The following is a 21,946-nucleotide window of genomic DNA, read 5'->3' as shown; positions in this document are numbered from 1 at the left end:
AGCAGAGGTGGTGTAACCCAAAGGACAAGTGGGCTGAGGTTGGAGGTTAGAAAGAAAAAGTGAAATGTTTCCCCAAAGCACAACCACACTGTTGGGTGATTTGGTCTGTACATGCAATGACAGGCAGGTAAAAAGGAATTGAACGGGGCTTCCTGTAGTGCAGGGGTAATTATTGCACCAAAACACTCTCCCCTCACAGCGAGGGCAGTGCGAGACAGCCTGCAGGACAGCAATGGCAGCATGCTCCTCTGCTTCCCCCATGTCAGAGCCTGCAGCCACCACGGCCTGCACGATTCCAGCAAAGTGCCAGTGGTGGAATCGTGGCTCTGCTGCTGGCAGTGGCGGCACTTGCAAGGAAGGAGCAAGTGTCAGTTTCCGCCAGCGCTATTCTGGGCCTCATGCCTTTACTGGGACAGGCCACAGCCCTGATGTCATGTTAGCTTGTGCTGCAGGAACCACTTGTTGGAAGAAAAGTATCCCCTCGTGCTAGCAGTGGGCATTGCTACAGGGGGAGCCTGAGATGAACTTTCTTGCCTGCCTGTCTAGGAGCAGCGCTACCAGCAGTAGTGTTATTGCTTCCTGTGGGGGGCCCAGTGCTTTCCCTGGCTCAACACGGCTCAAACTGCAGGAGCAGGCACTAGCGTGTCAGCCCCAGCTCTGTTTCCTGTAGCCAGATGTGCCCACAAAGCAAGGGCTGTGCCAATGCCTGACTCCTGCCCTGGAGGGGGCTTCACACCCAGCCTGCCCCTGCTGGCAGCAGTCCCAGTGCCCCAGACCCTCGTGCCCACGCAGGCTGCAGCACTGGAGCTCAAGCCAGTTACCACAGGACTGTGAAAGAAGGGGACTCCAGTCTTGGATGGTCTGATGGCCACAGCTGCTGGGGGCTTGGGCTGGGCAGCACAGGGGACCAGGCTGGCCATGCTCCCCATCAGCGGCCAAATGCAAGCAGGGGCCATGTGCATCACCATTTGGTGATGGTGGCAGGGAGGGCTGAGTCCTAGCTATGGCTGGGGGCCTGCACCCTCCATCTGTGAGCACATTGCACAAGGCTGGTGCCAGTGCTGCAGCACCAGACAGGATGGAGGTGGGCGGGAGCAGGGCTCAGCTCCAGCAAGGTCTGCCCTCACCGTGCCGCGCAGCTCAAACCCCTTAGCCCCTGGGGAACGCGGACGCTGGGTGTGCTCAGCTGGCCCTGACTGGAGTGGGGAAACAGCACTGTGCCTGCAGCTGTGTGCTGCCACAGTGCCCCTTTTCTGCCAGCAGCACCTGGGCTCATGTCCAACCTCCATCCCAGTGCATGGCTGCAAGCTTGGCACCAGGCACTTGCCCTGCTCAGGCTCCTCCACGGTGCTTTGGCACTTCATGGGCAAGCCACAGTGCTGCAGTCCCCTGAGGAACACAAGGGCAGAGCCCCGCAACCAGCCTGAGGCAGCAGCACGGGGACGACGGTCTGGTGGCAACGCAGGCCCCTCTGCCGCAGCAGGCTCAGGCCACCTGCAGCGGGCAGCACACAGCTCCTTGTTGCTCACACTGCAAACCACAGTGTGTGGGTGTCTCACCGGGCTGCCTGGGGAAGGGCAGGCAGCAGGGTACTGTCCCAGGAGAAGGTGGCAGGCAGATGCTAAGGTGTGGTGGAGTTGGAAGGAGCAGTCAGGTACTGCCCTGCTCAGGAGCTGGTGGCACAGAGGAGGAGGAGGAGGAAGGAGGCTGCTGCTCCTACTTTGTGGGAGTGGATGCAACAAGGGCTGCTCCCTGGGACTGTGACAGGAGAAAGCCCTCCTGCCTCCAACTCCCAGCCTGAGGGTGCTGTGTGGAGGTGCTGCACTGGGCACAGCCTGGCTCCCAGCGAGCACCACCAGGGCCATGGGTGTCAGAGCTATCCCCAAACGCTGACAACCAGAGCCGAGGCCTGGGGGTGGCAAAAGCCAGGGTCACCATGTGCTGGAGCTGAGAAAAGAACGAGGAGGATGTGGAGCAGGGCAAGCAGCCAGTGAAACTCACTGCCCTGAAACTCCCTGTGACCTCTTGCCCTGCCAGCCCGGCACTGGGCTGCAGCACTGTGCCCATGCGACTGTCCCCATCCCCAGGCTTCAGCAACAGCCCCAAGCAGCAGCTCCTCACCCCACGCTGCTCCATTGGGCAGGGCTGGGACAGATCCACCCACCACACAGTACCCACCGGCAGCAGCAGCACACCCAGCACCCGGGATGGAGGGCCTGGCAGAGCACAGCCCTAGGAAGCACCCTGTAGGAGAAGCAGCCTGATGAAAGTGGTTTGCAAGCACAGATGCGGCTGACAGACATGAGAGCTTTGGCCAGAGGTGATGGGAAAAGCTGGGGGGAGGCTGACTGGGCTCTGTGCTCCTGACGAGCCTGCAACACCCAATGTTGGTCTCATGTCTGGGTGTCACCGACAGGCTCCTGGCCCAGCACAGTGCCCAATGGTACCCCTGTTCCCCCGCTACTGGCAGCCTCCCATGCCAAACAGTGATGAGAACTTGGGTTGCCCCGAAGGTTCCCCTCGCGCCCATCACCGTCCCCTGCACCCCACCTGTGCCCCGGGGCTGGCGCTCCCTCCACACAGACGCACCGCACCGCACACACAGCATCACAAACAACCATGCATTAAAAACTGAAATGCTGCTGGGGGACTCCAGGGCTGCGTGGTTAGCTCCGGCCCCACAACACGCGCGGCTCCGTCCATCACACACAAGCAGTCCTGTTGGGGAGTCTAGCCGAAAATGCCACCGAAGGTGGAGGCGATGACAATACCCAGGATCACGCAGCAGATAATGATCATGATCTTCTTCTGCTCGGTTGTCCCAGCACCGACAGGGAGAGAGGGGAGAGGGGGCAATGAGTGCTGGGAGCTGGGGGCTGCCCTGCCCCCCAGCTCTGACCAGCACCACAGGACAGTGCCTGACTCCCCTTCAGCTCGGGGAATGGGGCAGTGCTTGCGGTCAGAGCTCTACCATGTCCTTCTCCACTGCCCCCACCTTCTTTAGGCCCACAGCCAGCCCAGCCCTTGTGGTCCACCCTGTCCCTTTTCCTCCCCCCACACAGCAGCCCTGCCCCACAGCTCCCCCCTGGTGCTGCCCGCCCATGCCTTGTCGCTCAGCCCAGCCCTGCCAGCAGCCCCATAGCACCACTCACCCTTCTGGCTTTGCTCTGGTACTTCACTGCTTTTTTGGTGTCGGACACAGCTCGTTCCACGTAGTCCACCGAGTGTTCCACGTTGTACTCAATGCGGTCGATCATCTCACCCTGCACAGCAGGGACAGAGCCCACCCGCCCGTGCGCGCAGACGTGAGTTCCGTCCTTCCCCTCTGCTCCCCAGCACCGTGCAGACGTCGCCCTGCCCATCCCCGGCCCTGCAAGGAAGAGAGGGACTGTCACCTGCCTGCTGCATGCACATGGGCAGCGGGCACCCCGGGCAGCCCTGGGGTGGGGGCTCAGACCACAGGCTTTGTCCAATAGGGCCGGGACCTCTATGCGTGGCCAGCAGGGTGGTAAGCAAGGGTCAAGGGATTCCCCAGCCCAGTTCCGACCCGGGGACCGCACCAGTCATAGCCCAGGTGAGCACCATGACCATGGAAGGGTTTGCACTGACATTGTGCTGCACACCTGAGAAGCACGAGGGACAGAGGACAAGAGCACAACAGCAGCACCATGTGGGATGCTCACAAAGCCACGAGCATGCAGAGATAACTGCTCTGATCTGCACAAGCACCCCACAGAAGAGCAGAGGCTCCTGGAGTGAGACTGGTGAGTCCAGAGCACCAGGTCCTGCAGGGACTGCTGCTCTGCCCCACTCTACCCCGGAATCTGGGGACATGCTCCCCAGCCCATCCACATCCTTCAACCCCTGGAGGTGTCGATGACGGGCTTTCTAGGGGCAAGGAGGGGCTTGAACCCCAACATCCTCCGCATGGCACAGAGCTGGGGGTCATGACCAGCAGATCTACAATGCTCTTTTCTCAGCTGTAACTCCTTCCTGCGCCCATCAGTGCCATGCCTGGGGCAGAGAAGCAGCTGCCAACATGGCCCGGTGCTCCTTCGCTCCTTGCCTCCCCTGTGTCAGCAGCTCAGAGCCTCCCACCCCATGGGGCGACGCAAGATGTTGGCACAATCTGATGGTTATAGCAGGGCAAGTTCTCCGCACAGCAGCTCACAGCACAGCTCTGTGCCTCCGCTTCTCCCAGAGAAGGTAGGTGAGGGCCAGTGGTGCCCCTTCCCACACAGGTACCGCACAGCGTCCTTGGGTCACTGTTTCCACAGTCCCTGGACCTGCAGGGCTGTGGGGTGGCAGTATGGGTACAGGCAGCACATAGGGTCAGGAATGGTCATGGTGCCCTGTGTCACCCAAAGGACATTCATCTCCAACCATCTGCACAGACCCTGGGGGGTGCACTGCCCATGGGGGGCCTTGTGGGGAACCAGGATGTGGTGGGGACAGGCATGGCTCCAGCAGTGGTGACAAGGCACAGGAAGCCCAAAGTAATGGCACTGTGGGGACATGGGAACTGGCAGCTCTGAACAAGGTGGGGGTGGCCCTGCATAGACAGACACTCTGCACACACTGGGGCCAGCTAGGGGGGACAGAAGATACAAAGACTCTTCTCTCAGGGACAGATGGCACTGCCCCAGTGGCCTGCCCCTGGGAACCTGGCCCATCCTGGCCCAGCAGCTTCAGCCCAATGGCGTGCAGACATCAGGGGAGAGCTGTAGAGATGCAGAGGGCTGGGTGTGCCATGGGCAGGATGCATGCCCCACTGTCCCAGGATACAGACACCTCCACCCTCGCCCTGTGTCCTCAGGCCAGCCCCAGTGCCACGCGAGAGCCACGGACATGCAGAGTGCAGCCATGCAGAGCTGAGCATGCAGCACTGGCGGGGGGCCAGGCAAGGCTTTACCTGCACCGACGTCTCCTCGGGCCACGACAGCATGGCGGGTAAGAAGGGGGGTGAGCAGAGACACAGATGTGTGGGCCTGGGGCTCGCCAGGCTCTGCGGTGGGGCCCAGTCCCACACAGGTCCCCCAGTGACGGTGTCTGGCTCCGGGGACAAGGACCCGTCTGCAGCCAGGTGCCTGACACCTGCTGCCCTCCTCCTGCGCTGTCCCCATGCCTCCCGCCCTGTGCACAGAGCCACAATCTCCCTGCATTGCCTACCTGGTAGAGGGCTGCATGGGGAAGGTGCGCCCATGGGCTGCCCCATGCTGTCTGCCCCTGTGCCCACTGCACCCCAGCCCTGTTCCCCTCCCCAGGGAAGGCCCCGGGGAGAGCTGGGTCCCGAGCTGCAGCCGTCCCTACCTGGCTCTCCACCAGCATGGCCATGTCCATGAACATGTCATGCAGCTCTCGGATGCTGTTCTCCAGTTTGATGATCTCACTGTGTCGCGTCTCGATCTCATTCAGAGCCTGCTTGGTGATGTTGGAATCCATAATGATCTGTGGGGAGACACGGCCAGCACACAGCTCAGAGCAGTCCCTTGCTGCTGGAACGGGGCACCAGGAGGGGTGAGGGGAAGGCTGGGAAGCAGCGCACCTCCTGGGGTGGAAGAGAAGGTGCATCCAGGCCCCGGCAGCACTCTGCACGTGCCCACATCCCCATTGCGGGGCAGTGCTTGGGGTAGGGCCACCAGAAAACTCCCCCGGGTACGGGGGCTGGTGTGGCTGTGGGCTGGGAGCAGGGCTGACCTGTGGTGCTTACCCCGGAGGAGAAGATGGCCGGGTTGCCGCTCTCCAGCATGTCCTCCAGCTCCTCGCTGGTGGTGGTCCTGCCAGCTGCAAGCAACACACACGCATCAGTGGGAGCTCCTGCCCTGGCCACAGTCCCAGCAGCACCGCACAGGGCTCTGTTGGCTCCAGGCATCTCCAAGAAGCACGGTTGAGCTCCCCGGGCGCAGAAGGCAGTGACAAGATGGAGAGAAGCAGTCCAAGAGAAGGACGGACTGCAGGACCACCACCAGCCTGGCAAGCCCACGAGGGCAGTCAGCTCCATCTGCACACCTGCTGTGGCCCCTCAGTGCCCGGGGAGATGTGCCCCCCTGGCTGGAGTCCTCCGGGAGCCCAAACCCTACGCACTGAGAGGAGAACAGGAATGCATCCCAACCTGCCTGAAACCAACAAAGACCGCAAGGAAGGGCTGAGGTCTGGCACAGCACTCCCCACCACACACTGCACACTGGCTCTCTTAGAGGGTATCAAAAGGGACAGTAACATTCTCTGGGATGAGCCCAGGGCATCTCTGAATGGGGCTATACCCAGCTGCAGCCCCCTCCCCTGCAGCACAACCAAGGAGACGGTGGCAGTGTGGGGCTGGCCTCAGCACTGCAGTGCGAGATGGGAGCAGGCTCTTCCCGCAGCACTGCTGACCCCGTGATTTCATATGCACTGCTCTGCCAGCACTGGGAACACACGCTCAATGAGCAGCAGACTCTGGAGTAAAGGCTGTTCATTAGCAGCTCATGCTCATCGGCTCTGATTCCCACCAAACAAATGGGTTTATGTCCACAGCCAGACCAGGAATGTGTAGCCTCCTCCCCAACAGCAGCCCCCAGCGCAGGGGCTTCCCATGGGCTTTCTTGACCACGTGCTAAATACAGCAACAAGGATGACAAGGGCAGCAGGAGGAGAAATGTTCCCTCGCGAACACCCTCTGCAACATGGAGCTTCGGAGGTGGCACGAGGCGGCCATCCCTGGGGTGTCCAAAAAACCCAGACCTTTCTGAGGGCGCACTCTGAGCAGGGAGAGCACAGAGATATGGGGCATTGCAGCCCAGAAGGAGCACAGGACAGAGCAAAGAGATGGTCTGCCCATGAGACTTAAGTGCAAAGAAGCAGAGAGGGTGAGGAGCAGCAGTGTGAGGCTTTCCAAGGGACTCGACAGCCCGACAACTTCCAGCAACACAACAAGGGAAACACACATCTTTTTTAATTGCAAGCAAAACTACCTCCAGACAAAACCTTCCATAATTTCAAAAAAAAGCAGTCCAAAAAGGCTTTGGCAACTGGGAAATTTCTGGCAGCCAGAGATTTCTGAAGACTCAAATAAATTAGGGCAAGTTATCAATCCTTCCAAAAAGATCTCTCTGAAGACAAGAGCTCTGCAAGCACAGACCTAGAGATAAAAAACGGTGCCAATTACTTTAACTTTGGTGGAAGATCATCCTGAGCCAGCTGGTGCCAAGCACGGCCCACCCTGTGTCCCACACTAAGGGATCTCATTTCTCCGTCAAAACATCCAACTCTTGTCAGATCTCCTTTCGTGTCTGAATTAACACATTCCTTCTAACGGACCACAGAGATGAACCAGTCTCTGCGAGAAGCCCTGCCCTGCAGAAAGCCAGGCTGGCTGCTCTCAAGGGCAGCTGCTGGCTCCTTGCTCTTGGCTGAAGCTGACCCAGATCCAGAGAAGAAAAGCAGTGGCTGGAACAGCACGTTACTTAACCATGTCGATCCTGTTCCACACCGAGCAGCCACAAGCACAGTGACAAGGAGTGTGCCAGGTACAGTGCATCCCAAGGGCCCTTCGCTCTGTCCCGTGCAAGCCCTGGAGACAGCCCTGAGGACAAGCAGCAGGATCAGCTCCAGGAGACACTGTGTCTGCAGGCAGATAGGATGGGCTACTCTGGCTCTCACTGTCTCCTCACTGCTCCATTCCCCTTCTGCAAAGCATAAGGCTGGTAAAGGCCCCAGAGCATTCAGGGTCCCGTGTGGATTAACGAGTGGAGGTCTGGTGAAGCTGGTTAAGAAGAGTTTGCTTTAATGCTAAGGCACAACATGAGGCCTGGAGGCTGCACCCTGTCCACAGCACAGGAATGGCTTTGGGGCAGCACAAAGTTCATCACACCATGGCTGTGCCACTCGTGAGAGGCCAGCTGTGCCCATCCAGCTGCAGCACCTCAGAACAACATGAGGCTCCATCTGGGAGCACAGCAGGCCAGACCCCCTGCCTCAAGGCCAGGACCCTCTGCTCGAGTCAGGCTTACAAGCTCTCTGTAAATACAGACCTGTCCAGCTCACATGGGGTGGGCTAGTGCTGCCCTGAGATTTAAGATGTCATTCCTCACAGTGGCCAAAATGGGACGAGGAAGTGAAGGAGTGCAGCTCCCAGCAGCGGCTGCAGGGGTGGAAGTCGGTGGCAGCACAGGGACCGCGGTAGGGGGGCACAGCCCCATAGGTCTCTTCCCTGAAATTCACTTGCTGGTGTGTCCCATCCAGCCACGCACAAAAAGGAAGTGTTCCCTGCAGCCCACAGCACTCTGGCAGAGGTATTTGTGTAGATGCCCGCTGCCATCGCTGCGCTGTGTGGACAGGAGGTGTAAGAGACACAGAGCCAGTGTGTCACAAAGAGACCAGGAGAAGAGGCTGCAGCAGCTGCACCCCCTCCAAGGCAAACAGTGGGTGCACTTAGGGCAGGGCAGCTCAGCAGGTGCTGCAGAGCCTCCCCAGAGTAGCTGAGAACGCCCTGCTCTCATTCTTGCAAAGCCTCAGTGATCTCCTGGCTTCACTGCCACAGCTCCCAGAACATCCGTCAGCTGAAAGCAAGTGCTGCAGGTTTCAGGAGCTGTGTGTGCTCAGCACAGCTGCTGAGCTCCGCTGGGGCTGTAACACCACGGGAAAAGCACGGCCCGGCTCCAGGCAGCATTCCTGACAGCCTCAGCGTGCTGCCAGTGCTAACAAGCCACCAGAGGCTTTCTGCTGCCACAGGCCACAGGAACCAAGGGCTTGTGCTGTGCACCACCCCAGCACTAACCCCTGTTTCCCCTGGGGAATGGCAGGTCCCTCAGCACCACTGATAGGGCACCGCTGCACCCAGCACCACAGCACCAAGAGCCCTGAGCAGCCTTTTCCTCATGCCCTGTCAGCATGAAATGACAGCCATGTAGGATGGACAAAGCAAAGTACTGCATAATGTAAGCAGAGTGGCAGAGTCCTTCCAAACCCTGAAAAACTAGAGGAAAGTTCCTTTCAGGTTTCTTTCACGGCTTCTCTGCAGACAATTAAGATCTGGGCAAGTCCTTCCAAATCTTCTCCTCTCTTGGAAGGGAGGACTAGGGATACTTCATCTGTCTCCTGTAAGACACCCCTGTGGCTGGTATCACCTGCAGCACACCGTGAGCTCACAGATGTCAGCCCCAGCGGGAGCTGACACACACTCCCCATCCTGCTTCCCACTGAACACCAAGCGCTCGCTGAGCCTGGTGTCAATCCCTCTTCCACTCAGACAGCATGAACATTTGTTATCACTATACATCACACAGAGGAATGATGTGCACAGTGGAGCCTCCTCCTGGCCTTCCACAGGACCTGCCCACACCCATAAGCACCCACGTTCACAGGCATGAGGACATTTCTACCTCCCAGGCAACCCTGCTGGAAACCCTTCTGGCCCTACCTTGTTGTTCAAGCTGGGTTTTGAAGGGCAAAGGCACTGACTTGTTAGGAAAAGAAAAAAACAACTAGACTGCACTTAGTGTTTTTACATTCTGATCACAAAAACCCAAGACACTTCTCCGCCAGTTTGCAAAGTCTGTGTCAGTATCTGCTCACCCTGACTTGGTGCTTATTCCCCTAGTTATGGTGGCAGCTCTTCTTTGCTAGGAGATGACCCGTTTCTCTAAAGCTAACCAGGTGCCAGCAACTCCCCAGAGCAAGCAATGGTCTCTGGTTTACACGGGGGGTCTCAGTGAGATCTCAGTGCCACAGCTGCTGCAGCCTCGGAGCTGTCACCTGGGGCCAACCTGCAGGGAGAGGACATGAGCGACCACTGTGCTGGGTCAGTGCTGCTCCGAGGGCGAATGTTGGAGGCAGAGTGCCCACATCTCAAGAGCTCACTTCTCTGGTGATACTTGCATCAGCACACCTGGAACAGAAGACCCCAGCAAGGTGCAGCACTCTGCCTCTCTTAACCTGAGCAGCTGAATAAGCACCAGCCGTGGCTTTAAGCTGAAAATCCTCAGGACAATGGCGGCTGTCCCCGGCTGCCTGCAGCCCCACTGTGTTCCTGACAGAGCCCAGCAGCCGGTGCAGCGCGTGGCCCTGCGTTACTCACTGATCTCCAGCTGCCGTTGGATCCTGCCCTTGCAGCGCTCCCGGTAGTCGGTCTGCGTGGCATTGTATTCGGACATCACCTCCACAAACTTGCGTGACAGTGTCGAGTGCTGCAGAGGGAAAAGCGACAGAGGAGGTCACCACCTTCGGCCACCCGCGCACCATCTCCAAGCCGGCGGCTGCCCCAACTATGGCAGGGATGCACAATTTGTGGTGGAGAGCTGCCCCCGCCTCACACAGCAGCCCCAGCACAGTGCCCCATGCCCACCTCGTGACAGTCACCCAGCAGGGACACTGCCAGCAGACAGTGGCACCGAGCTGGAAGCCCAGCACCGCCCACCCACCTCCCCAGCTGCTCCTGCAGCACATGGGTCTGACAGCACTGCGGTGATCTGTCAGAAGCAATGGGGAATGTGCTGGCAGGGAAGCAGGGCCAGTGCAACTGACAGACAAAACATCACTGAGCTGGTTTCAAACCACGCTGTCCTTGCCAGGCGCGGGCAGTGAGCTGGCAGCACCCAGACTTGCTGCCCAACCCTCCTGCGCATGAGGCTTGGGCAGGGGCACCTGGCCACAGCCAGGGAGAGCGACTGGGACAGGGCCTGCCTGCGCTGGAGGTCCCACCACGGTCCACACTGACGTTTGGGATTGCCCCCACCCAGGTGCAGAACCTTGCACTGGGCCCACCTCTCAATCCTGGTCCTTCTGAATGCCATCCCTTCCTTCTGTTGTATCAGCTGCACCACTCAGCTCAGTGTCACGCACAAACTGCTCGGAATGCACTCAATCTCACTGCCCATATCTCCACTGAAGATAAGTATTGAACAGTACTGGTCCTAATGCAGAGCCCTGAGGGATGACACTTGTCCTGGACAATGCTTTAGCCACCGAATAGTGCATCCATGAAATCCCTGTCTATCCAATTTGGAAACAAGGATGTTCTGTGGGACTGTACCAAAGGCCCTGCACAAGTCAAGGCAGATGACACTGGTTGCTCTTCCCTTCTCCACCAATGCTGCCACTCTGCCATAGATGACCATCAAGTTAGCTAGGTGTGATGTGCCCTTTGTGAAACTCTGTTGGCAATCTCTCTGTCTTCTGCATATCTTAAAATAAGACAGGAGCCTCTGCCAGGAGCGCTGTGTGATCCAGCCGCCAGCAAACACGAGTACAGCCAGCAGCCCTGAGGCTGTTCCAGAAAGGTCAGGGTACAGCACCACATGCACACTACCTCCAAACACTCACACCTGTTCAACAAGCCCTTTCTCCGGTGTGCCAGAAATGGAGTTTCCAGAGGCAAGTGTGATGCACAGCTCAGCAGCACACTCACAGAGCACCTGCAAGCAGGAGCTAGCTGACAGCCCTGCAAAGCGGGGAGGAGGTGACTCCAGCCTCAGCCCTGCAGCTTGCCTGTGCAGCCAGACCCCAGGAGCAGGGAGCAACAGGAACCGAAAGAGACATGGAAAAACAGCAGAGGGAGAAAGGAGAAGAGGGGATGGAAAAAGTATAGGAAAATCCAGAAAGGATGAGAAAGCATCTAAGGAGTGAGAAAATTGAGAGTGACTGACGTGACAAAGGAACTCTTGCTAAGTGCTTCCCCTGTGACTTTTCAGGGCCACCAGCACAGCCCGTGTTCACAGCTGGTCACCCCTGTGGAGAGACGCGCCCCAGGGCTGTGCCCGAGCACTGCCCAGCAGGAGGGGACCTCAGAGCCCGTACAGGGGAAGGACTGGTGCAATGGAGCATCTCTCCACACTGTGGCTCCCAGCAGGCCCCATGCACACAGCCACTCGTGCTCCTGCCATGTGTCCACGTGTCCCAAGCCAACGCGGCCCCTACCCCTGGGCATGGCACTGGAGACACCTTCAGACACATGCGCCTTTGCTTTGCAGCTATTCTAAGCAAGCAGCAGCTCGGTATTTATGGCAGAGCCTCAGGCTCAGGCAATCTTATTCCTCCTCTGCTGGAAAATCTCCCACGGAAGCCCGGGGCAGCTTCCGCGTCAGCAGGCAGCTCTGCTCCAGGTGCCACGGCAAGGTCGGAGCGGCCGCCATCACCCCCAGGTCACAGCCCAGAACACCGCACAGCCGCCATGCACGGTCCAAGAGACTCTCATTCTGTCTTCTCAAAATGGTCTTCCTAAAATCCAGTTCGTTCTCATTCTGCTGAAAGCTATCAACATATGCTGGTCCGAAGCCAGATATCTCCTTGAGTGCTGAATGACACTCCTTGCTGCTCAGCAGCATAGCATACCCTCTCTCTTTTACTTAAGAAGTTATTTAATTCAGTGTTTATTTTGTCAGATTGTTATTTTATGATCCCACGGGCATCCCACATGTCTACAAAATGCGTGATTTTTAAGGCACACGGAGTTTCATGAAAATGGGCTAGAAAAGGCATTTTAAATGGCTTTTAGTCATTAAATAAAAGCCACCTGAATATTCAGAGTAAATAAAAGCACATCGTGATGGATTTTGCATTTGAAACAAATTCACTAAACAGAAAATATTAACTGGAGTTCTGAAATGCAGTTGTTTCACCTAAGGTCAGCGCCATGGAAGGGTCAGGGTGGATATTAAACTTCTCAGAAGGAATGGCAAGGCACTGGCACAGGCTGCTCAGGGAGGTGGTGGGTCACCATCCCCGTGGGTGTTTAAGGAAAGGGCAGATGTGACACTGAGGGACATGGTCAGTGGGCAACACTGGTGGCATGTGGGTGGTTGGGCTGGATGATCTCAGAGGTCTTGTCCTATCCCAATAATTCTGTGATTGTCCTTGAGCATTTCTGTAATTAAAAGATATTTCTGAAGCACTCATCTCGAGGGGCTCCCGTGGGACAGCCCAGCCCTCCCCCCAAGGGCTCCCCCTGCGCTACAGGGCTGCAGAGCTCCCACCTGCTGGGCAAGTATTTCCATCAGCTACACGAACCAAGCACAAAAGCAATTAAAGCAAAAGCTATTCTGAATAACAAGTACTGACATTTGGAAGAACATAAATGCCAGCGTTCGCTCTGTTATAAACTCGAAATTACTTACATACTTAGAAGTCCATAATCTTAATGCCTGGCCACTCCTGATTTACAGCTGCTAACAGGGAATCAGCTCCTTGTTTTACTTGGCGGTTTGCTCACAGCACAAACCAGTGAAGCTCTTGCTGCAGAAATACCTACACAAGGACTGCACTTCATGTACCAGACATCTAAATCAGATCTCCAGTTCAACCTGTCTCGACTCCCACGCACAAATGCGCCTTTCAGAAGAAGGATGGCTTCCTTGGGCTTCATTCTAGACAGACCAGAGCCTGCTGCTTAACATATGGCAGGAAAAGAATGACAATCTTGACACCTTTGTAGGTTTAGCCATTGCAAAATTTCCCTCGCAGACCGGTGATTTAAAATTAGTTTCAGTCTGGTTCCCAACAATTTCCTTGGCTCCAGACGGCACAAGGAAGCGAAGGTGAGCCTGGCCATACAGACAGCGATGTGAACTCTGGAAACACTCAACACAGCTGGTGATAAGCAAACCCATGGGAACAGATGGGATGCATCTGAGTGTGGAACTGACCAATTTGCTGCAAATTGCCTCTCCGTCATCTTCCAAAGACAGTGGTGATCACAAGCTACCCAGGTGACTGACAAAAGGCAAATGTGACACCAATCTTTTGGGAGAAGGACATGGGAAACTCAAGCCTGCTCAGCATCCTTGAGTCACTGCCAAGGTCATTGGATATAGAACCATCACAGAATCATCACAGAATGGTTTGAGTTGGAAAGGACCCTTAAAGGCCATCTGGTCCCACTCCCTGCAGTGCACAGGGACACCCACAGCTCCATCAGTGCTCAGAGCCCCTCCAGCCTGACCTTGGGTGTCTGCAGGGACAGGGCACCACCGCCTCTCTGGGCAGCCTGTGCCAGCGCCTCACCACCCCTATTGTAAACAACATCTCCTCTTGGAAGGACAAGAAGAAAACTGGAAACGGCCAGCATGGATATTCCAGTGGCGAATCATGCTGTACTAATCTGATTGTCTTCTCCAATGGTATGAGTGGCTGGGCAGACGAGGGGAGTTCAGGGAAGGGTGTGCATGTCCTGAGTTTCAGGTCTTTGATAAGATGCGGGCTGGATAACACAGAGGGAAAACTGGACTGCTAGGCTCAAAGGGTTGTGAACGGTGATATGAAGTCCAAGCAGACTTTGAGGTGACCAAGATGGTCTGGGCTGGAGCAGAGGATGAATGAGGACAGGCTGAGAGAGGCAGGTATGGCCACCTGGAGATGACAAAGCTGAAGGCATCTTATTGCTGACTACAGCAACCTAGTGGGAGGTAAGAAGCTGGAACCAGATTCTTCTTGGAGGTGCAGAGTGGCGGGACAACAGGTGGTGGACCAAGCTGGGATATGGGAAACTGGAAATTTCCTACAGGAAATCTGACAACCATTAGGGGCAGCAGGGAGTGGAGGGGTAGAAATCATTACAAAGGTGGTCAAGCACTGGACCAGGGCCCAAAAGAGCCATAGGCCTACTGCCCATAATGTGTCCATCCTCACAGTGAGAACGCAGCCTGACAAGGCCATGAGCAGCCTGGTATGGCACTGCTCTGAGGCAGAGGCTGCAGTCCGCTCCCACTAATGCACTGTGATCCCCCCCCTGTCAGGACCTCATCCAAGTGTTACGACTTCCAGTTGGGCCTTTGGCTTGTTGCTGGATGGCCAAGTCCAAGCACCGGGACTCAGGAGAGCAAGAAGAGGTAAAAGATACCTAAATTTCCTATGTCCCTTCTAAGGGATGAAGAGAGATGGCAGTTCAGAGGTCCTAGCTCTGCTGCTATTCCTCTGCCTGAAAATGACCTTTGGGAATGGTCTCGGGGCTGTGCAGCCAGAGCAGAGCTGTGCCACAACTCCTCCCACAACCAGGAGAGAAGAGATGGCATGCAGAGGGGCTTGCTGCCATCCTGCTTTGGTGCACACTGTGCACTATGCTCTGCTTTGGCTTTAATATCTCTCGCTAAAATCATGCTCCAGCACTTGGCATTCCCACTTGCTCCTGAGACACATTTGAAGCATTTCTCTTGCACTCGTTCTGCACAGCACTGCTTGCCCACTGCCTCGGGCTCAGCCTCCATCCACCTGCGCAGGGCTTGGAGGATGCAGGACTCTGTGCTGGAAGCAGCCTCTGCAGAGGAGATTTGCTAATGTCACAGTAGTATTTATTAGAGGCTGACTGCAGCACGGGGGAGCAGACTGTGCAAAAGGCTTTCTGAGATGAAAAGGAATACAATCAATCATACTCCTCTGGCTTCCCTGCAAAGTGTTTTGAGAAAATAGGATTCTTAGGTGAGCTATATTTATGAGTAAAGCCCCCACGAGTGCGAAGCTGCCTGCACCCCCCAACTCATTGGCAATGAAGAACAATGCCGGCTGCTGCTATTTGCATTATCAGTTTAATGGTTTGCTAAAATGAGACCTCTGCTGTAGAACAAAGCCTCAGTTGTCTGCTCTGAGAGGTCTTGTTTTCATTCACATCTGCCAGTGCAACCACAGAGGACAAAGCACCAGATCTCGCCCTGAAGAAAAGGAGAAGCAAAGGCCAAAGAAGCACTGCCAGAGCAGTGGCCCCATTCTGCAAGGCGTTCTCCCATTGAAGGCCCACCAGAAGGTTGGCCGACACACAGCAGAAACTACACAGTGTCACCAAGCAGTGAGGCAGTAAATCATAGAACCACAGAATCATTAAGGTTGGAAAAGACCCCTAAGACCATCTAGTTCCCACCAAGCCCACTGACCACATCCCTCAGTGCCACATCTTCACGGCTCTGGAACACTTCCAGGGATGGTGACCCCACCACCTCCCTGAGCAGCCTGTTCCACTGCAGCACCACTCTTTTGAATAAGTTTTTCCTGATATGCAACCGAAACCTCCCCTTCACTCACACTCACTCTCTCTTCTGGATTCACTCACTCATTAACTTGTGGCCCAAATTCACAAGCCCAACAGCAGCACCTGTGTGTGCCACATTCTATGAGTCTTCCTCACACGCTTTGGGATCTTTACTCCCAGTGACCACAGACTGGCGTGGGAGCACCTCCCAAGCTCTTCAAGAGCTGACAGCAGCACTGCTCTTACATCTTTCCAGCCTATCTCCTTTGGGGTCTTCAGGCAGCACAGCTAATAGACAGTCACAGAATGATTTAAATTGCACTGGACCTTCAGAGGCCCTTCTCATCTCCTGTCCTGGAGTAAGTTGTCCAATGGACTGTGACCCTAAGCTTTAAAAGCTGCACGTACTTATGCTGGCACGTTAACGACTTTTTGGGTTAGATGCCATCAGCCTATGTCAATCTCTTCCTCCACCATTCTCTCTGCTGCTTCCACCCATACACATTTCCATTCAAGTTATCTAAATCTTTCTATTACTTGTCTCTACAGGAGAGCCACATGCAGTGCTGTATAGCAAACGTGGATGGAGTGTGGGGTCCCAAAGGCTGGCAGGACCTTCTGGGCAGGTGTCTGACTGCTGCATGCAGGCACAGAGCTGCTCCTGCTTTCATGAATCACTGATGCAGATCACCTCCCAGCACCACAGTCAGCTGGCTGCCTGCTGAATACTGCAACAATCCCAACAGCTGTTGGTTAGACGCCAGGTCTTTGAGCAGAGAGGTATCGGGCTAATCCACCTGAACTGAAGTGCAAAGTGGCACTGCTGGATGGTGTCCCTTCTTTCTGTTGTATCAACTGCACCACTCAGATGGGTGTCATCTGCAAACTTTTGCTGAGGGTGCGCTTGATCCCAGAAGCACAGGCTGCTGGTGAAGAACACCCTTCCTGCAGGCAACTTGGAGCTGCTGCCATTGCAGACTGGTCCTGCAGAGCAACCAGAGCCAAAAGCACGCAGTACTGTGCACATCACCCTGTACAGAAGCAGCTCAGTGCTGGTCACATCTACCCAGAGTAAATTCTACAAGAAGTGGTATGGGAGGTCCATCATGCAAAGGCTCAGCTGCCTTTGCTAGAAATGGAGAAATCCACCCCAAAACAGCAGCATCTGCATGAACAGCCAGATAAAAAAAGACTTAGCTCTAAAGAGCTAAGGACATCAAGCAGACCACCAAAATGTCTCCCATCTCAGGCCACACTAGAAAGTTTTCACACATTTCTCAGGAAGAAGTGAGGTTAGGGAGAGAGATGATTTACTGGTAGGCACACAGCTTTCTCCTCACAAACCATTAGGGTTCTGTTTGCTTGTCTGTTCCCATGTGAAACTCATCCTGCACGGATCTGCTCCATAGAAGACGATATGTGGATGAGGGGGAAAGCTCACCACATCAGGCTGCCCAGGGTCCCATCCAGCTCGGCCCTGAGCACTTCCAGGGATGGGGTATCCACAATCTCTCTGTGGATACAGAACCTGCGTTAGTGCTTCACCACCCTCTGAGTAAAAAACTTCTTCCTAGCATCTAATCTAATTCTCACCTTTTTTAGTTTAGAGTTTAAAATACCTACCCCTCCATTGCAATCAGCTGTTCATGAGAGAAGAACCTCTCTACAAGACACTCCAATATGAAATCCAACATGAATCATAGAATCACAGCATGGTTGCTTTGGAAGGGATCTCACAGCCCCCCCAGCCCCACCTCTGCACATGCTGGATGACCCCCCCCCCAGCTCAGGCTGCCTTTCCCACCTTTTCTGTAGAACCTCTTCAAGCATTGGCAGGCCACTATGTATCCCAAGTTATTTCTACACTATTTCACAGAATCACAGGGGCTGGGAGGGACCTGTGGAGATTTTCAAGTCCAGCCCCCACAGAGCAGTTCCCTGCAGCAGGTCACACAGGAAGGCATCCACACGGGTCTCGAACGCCTCCAGAGAAGGAATCACCCCCACCTCTCTCAGCAGCCATTCCAGGGCTCTGGCACCCTCACAGCAAAGTTCTTCCTCGTGTTGGTAAGGAACCATTTGGGTTTGTGCCCGCTGCTCCCTGTCATGTCACTGCACTCCACAGAAAAGAGCCTGCCCCCATCCATTTGACTCCTGCCCATTACAAGCACTGATCCCCCCTCAGCCTCCTCCTCCAGGTGAACAGTCCCAGGGCTCTCAGCCCTTCCTTGTACCGGAGATGCCGCAGGCCCCGACCACCTCTGCGGCCCTCCACTGGGCTCTGCACCAGTTCCCCATCTGCCTTTAACTGAGGAGCCCAGAACTGGACTCAGTGCTCTGGATGTTCCCTTCCCAGGGCAGAGCAGAGGGGAAGACCACCTCCCTGCCCTGCTGGCCATGCTATGTGCAGTGCACCCCAGGATACCATTGGCCTTCTTGCCACCAGGGCACACGGCTGGCTCATGTCAGCCTGTTGGTCACGAGGACCCCTAAGTTCTTCTCCGCAGAGCTCCTCTCCAGCAGTTCAGCCCCCACCCGGTACTGGTGCATGGGATTATTCCTCCCCAGGTGCAGGACCTACACTTGCCCTTGCTGAACCTCATCAAGTTCCTCTCCACCCAACTCTCAGCCTGTCCATGTCTCACTGAATGGCTGCACGGCCTTCTGGTGTGCCAGCCGCTCCTCCCAGCATTGTATAATCAGCAAACTTGCTGAAGGTGCGCTCTGTCCCTTCATCCAGGTCACTGATGAAGGTGTTGAACAAGACCAGACCCAGCACCGACCAGAGCAACATAACTAGTTACAGCCTCCAACTGCACTCCGTGCCACCGATCACAGCCCTCTGAGCTCTGCCACTCACCAGTTCTGCTTCCACCTCACCACGGTTTGTCTATCCCACAATTCCTGAGCTTCATTACAAGGATGTTGTGGGACACCATGTAAAAAGCCTTACTAAAGTTGAGGTACATGACATTTCTTGACAATATTTCTTGACTGAGGTAGTGGGAAAGGATTATAGGATATTTCAGCCCAGAAGGGACTTCACGAGGTCATGCAGCCCAACCTCAAGCTCAAAGCAGGGTCAGCGACTCCTGGTTACCAGTGCATGTTGCTGGATATACAGAACCCTGTGTGCCTCAGCCACCATCCCTCATAAAGCCAGCACAGTCCATCTCCCTTGACGAGACAAAAAATGAGAACAGCACACCCGTTTGTCAAAACCGAGCATAAAGCAGCTGTGGGACATACCTGGAGGAAAGGGAACACCCTTAATACCTCCTTAACAAAACCCAATTTAGCTTGTTAATCTCATGTAACACACCCATTTCTTATGGAACAACCTTGCCTCATTCCTCCAGAAAAGCTCTGGGAATAAACCAAGCCTCTCTCTCTAAATCCCTGGATAACCCCACTAAGAAGGCAGTGGAAGAAGGTGCATATTACTTGCAGTTTCCCTGGAGTAAGAGGGAGAAATGCATCGGCCCTTCAAGTGCAACCTTTCCCAGACTGGGAGGCCGCATCTGGGCAGAGCAGCACCCCCAGCTCCAGCAGGAAGGTCGCTTCCGACACGCTGCAGCCAGACGGCATGAGAACGCCATCCAGTGCCATCAGGGCAGAGACTCACCTGAGTTTTCCTTATCCTCAGGTCAGCGGATGACCTGTTCAGTCCTTCCTCTTGTTCGATACTCTGCTCAATACCTGGTCAGGGTAGAAAGACACGGATTATTTCAGGCCAGTTAGAGAAGAAAAAGAGATTGTTCGCCAAAGAGACTTTAAAAACAGACGTAATGCTTGGCTCTGACCTTGGAGCTTTCCTGTATCTAAACAAAAAGGAGCACGGGGCTGTTCTCCTGCTGTGCAAGAGAAGGGAACCCAGAGCTGAAACATCTCTGCTAAACACCAAAGCTCGAGACTTCTTCAGGGACCCCATGAATAGCAGCCAGCCAGCTGCACAGGGACGGCCCAGCAGCCACAACGCACAGCCCCAGCAGCACCGCAGAGGGTTGCCCTTTTCATTTTGCTAAAAACCCTGGAAGAAAGCTCCCGCCACCATTTCCCTGCCTTTTTATCAGCAATTGGTCTTCTTCAGCATTTGTCATCAACTGTTCCCTGTTCCCAAGGAATGGTATTGGCAAACATTGTACATTTATGATAATTAATAAAATCACATTTTCCCAAGAAGCCGGTAATTAGAATTAGCCACTGAATGAGCAATATCTCTCCTAAAGGAGTCAATCCGCTGTGAGCAGATGGTGTTTTTGATCATTCCTGACTGTTTCCTTCCAATGATCACGCCGGCCACAAGGTGGTCTGGGACAAGGCACAAGGACCGGCGGGCTGCTGCTCCAGGCAAACACGTACTGATGAGTCTTTTCTGGAAGAATGGAAGGGGAACTGGACCCTGCTCTGCAATTCTTCGGGTTCACAAAGCCTCTTAAAAAAAAAAAAAAAGTACAAAACACAACAGGTATGGAAAAGGAATTTTTTTGACAGAAGCTTGAAAACCTGCGATTTGTAGAGTTGGTTACATGTCCCCAGGAGGAAGAACCCGTGCTCAGCTGTTCTCCCAGTGCTGGCTGCGACGTCGAGCGTCACTGCTGCACCAAGAGCCTGGAAGATGTCTTGGACATAGTGACCATGAAATGATCGAGTTCTCTGTTCTTGGTGAAGTCAGGAGGGTCAGCAAAGCCGATCTGTTTAGAACCTTGCTTGGGAGAATCCCTTGGGAGTCTGCCATAAAAGGCAGCAGGGCCCAGCAAAGCCAGACATTGCTCAAGGAGAAAATCTTAAAGGCACAGGTGCCTGTGTGCCCTAAGCTGGGCCAGAGGGTAATAAGACTGGCCTGGAACACGGAACTTCAGCTGAGACTCTGGGAGAAAAAGAGAGTTTATGATCTTTGGAAGAAGGGTCAGGAAACTTGGGAAGAGTGCAGGGATGTACACAGGGTACGCAGAGGGAAAATGAGAAAGGCAAAAGCCCAGCAAGAACTTCATCTGGTCACCACTGTTAAAGATCATAGAATCATAGAATGGCCTGGGTTGAAAAGGACCTCAAAGATCATCGAGGGGGGTTTAAACCCCCCTGCTGAATGCAGGGTCACCAACCACTAGAGCAGGCTGCCCACAGCCACGTCCAGCCTGGCTTTGAATGCCTCCAGGGACGAGGCATCCACAGCCTCCTTGGGCAACCTGTTCCGGTGCATCACCACCCTCGGAGTGAAAAGCTTCCTCCTAACGGCCAACCTACATCTCCCCTGTCTTAGTTTAAAACCGTTCCCCCTTGTCCTATTGCTATCCACCCTTGTAAACAATCGTTCCCCCTCCTGTTTATAGGCTCCCTTCAAGTACTGGAAGGCCACAATGAGGTCTCCCCGGTGCCTTCTCTTCTCTAAGCTAAACAAGCCCAGTTCCCTCAACCTTTCTTCATAGGAGAGGTGCTCCAGCCCTCTGATCATCTTGGTGGCCTCCTCTGAACTCCTTCCAAGAGCTCTGTGTCTTTCTTGTACTGGGGGCCCCAGGCCTGGACGCAGTGCTGCAGATGGGGGCCTCACAAGAGCCGAGCAGAGGGGGACAATCACCTCCCTCTCCCTGCTGCCCACTCCTCTCTTAATGCAGCCCAGAACACAGTTGGCCCTCCGGGCTGCCAGCGCACACCACTGGCTCATGACCAGCTTCTTGTCCACCAAAAGATAATAAAAAATGTTTTTACAAATACATTAACAGCATGAGGAGGGCCAAGAAGAATCTCTATCCTTAACTGGATGTAGCAGGGAATATTATCACCGAGGATGAGGAAAAGGCTGAGGTTCTCAAAGCCTTCTTTACTTCTGTCTTTAACAGTCAGTATCCTTGGGGTACTCAGCCCCTGAGCTGGAACACAGGGGATGGAGCAGAGTAACTCCCCAGGATTCAGGAAGAAACAGTGAGCGACCTGCCGCTCCACCTCGGCTGCAAGACATCTATGGGGCCAGATGGGACACACCTGAGGATGCTGCAGGAGCTGGCAGAAGAAAAA

The 21,946-nt window shown here is 55.0% G+C and overlaps 1 protein-coding gene across 2 annotated transcripts in view; it reads right to left on the bottom strand.

The window, feature by feature from the left end:
• Positions 2,608-21,946, bottom strand: part of STX1A (syntaxin 1A) — a gene marked incomplete at its 5' end in the record, with an annotated part of 39,869 nt that continues 20,530 nt past the window's right edge. Inside the window, 6 exon segments of one of the 2 annotated variants that reach the window (XR_002443942.1) lie at positions 2,608-2,808; positions 3,153-3,370; positions 5,311-5,448; positions 5,711-5,784; positions 10,058-10,166; positions 19,557-19,630. Coding sequence is in view for 1 of the 2 variants with exons in the window: in XM_021415413.1 (XP_021271088.1) it covers positions 2,731-2,808; positions 3,153-3,263; positions 5,311-5,448; positions 5,711-5,784; positions 10,058-10,166; positions 19,557-19,630 (584 nt within the window). 2 annotated transcript variants of the gene reach the window in all.

The sequence above is a fragment of the Numida meleagris genome, chromosome 18, assembly GCF_002078875.1.
Source record: "Numida meleagris isolate 19003 breed g44 Domestic line chromosome 18, NumMel1.0, whole genome shotgun sequence".
NCBI classification, from domain to species: Eukaryota; Metazoa; Chordata; class Aves; order Galliformes; family Numididae; genus Numida; species Numida meleagris.
Note: the sequence above shows the minus strand (reverse complement) of the source record. Positions and strands in the feature narration are given on the sequence as shown.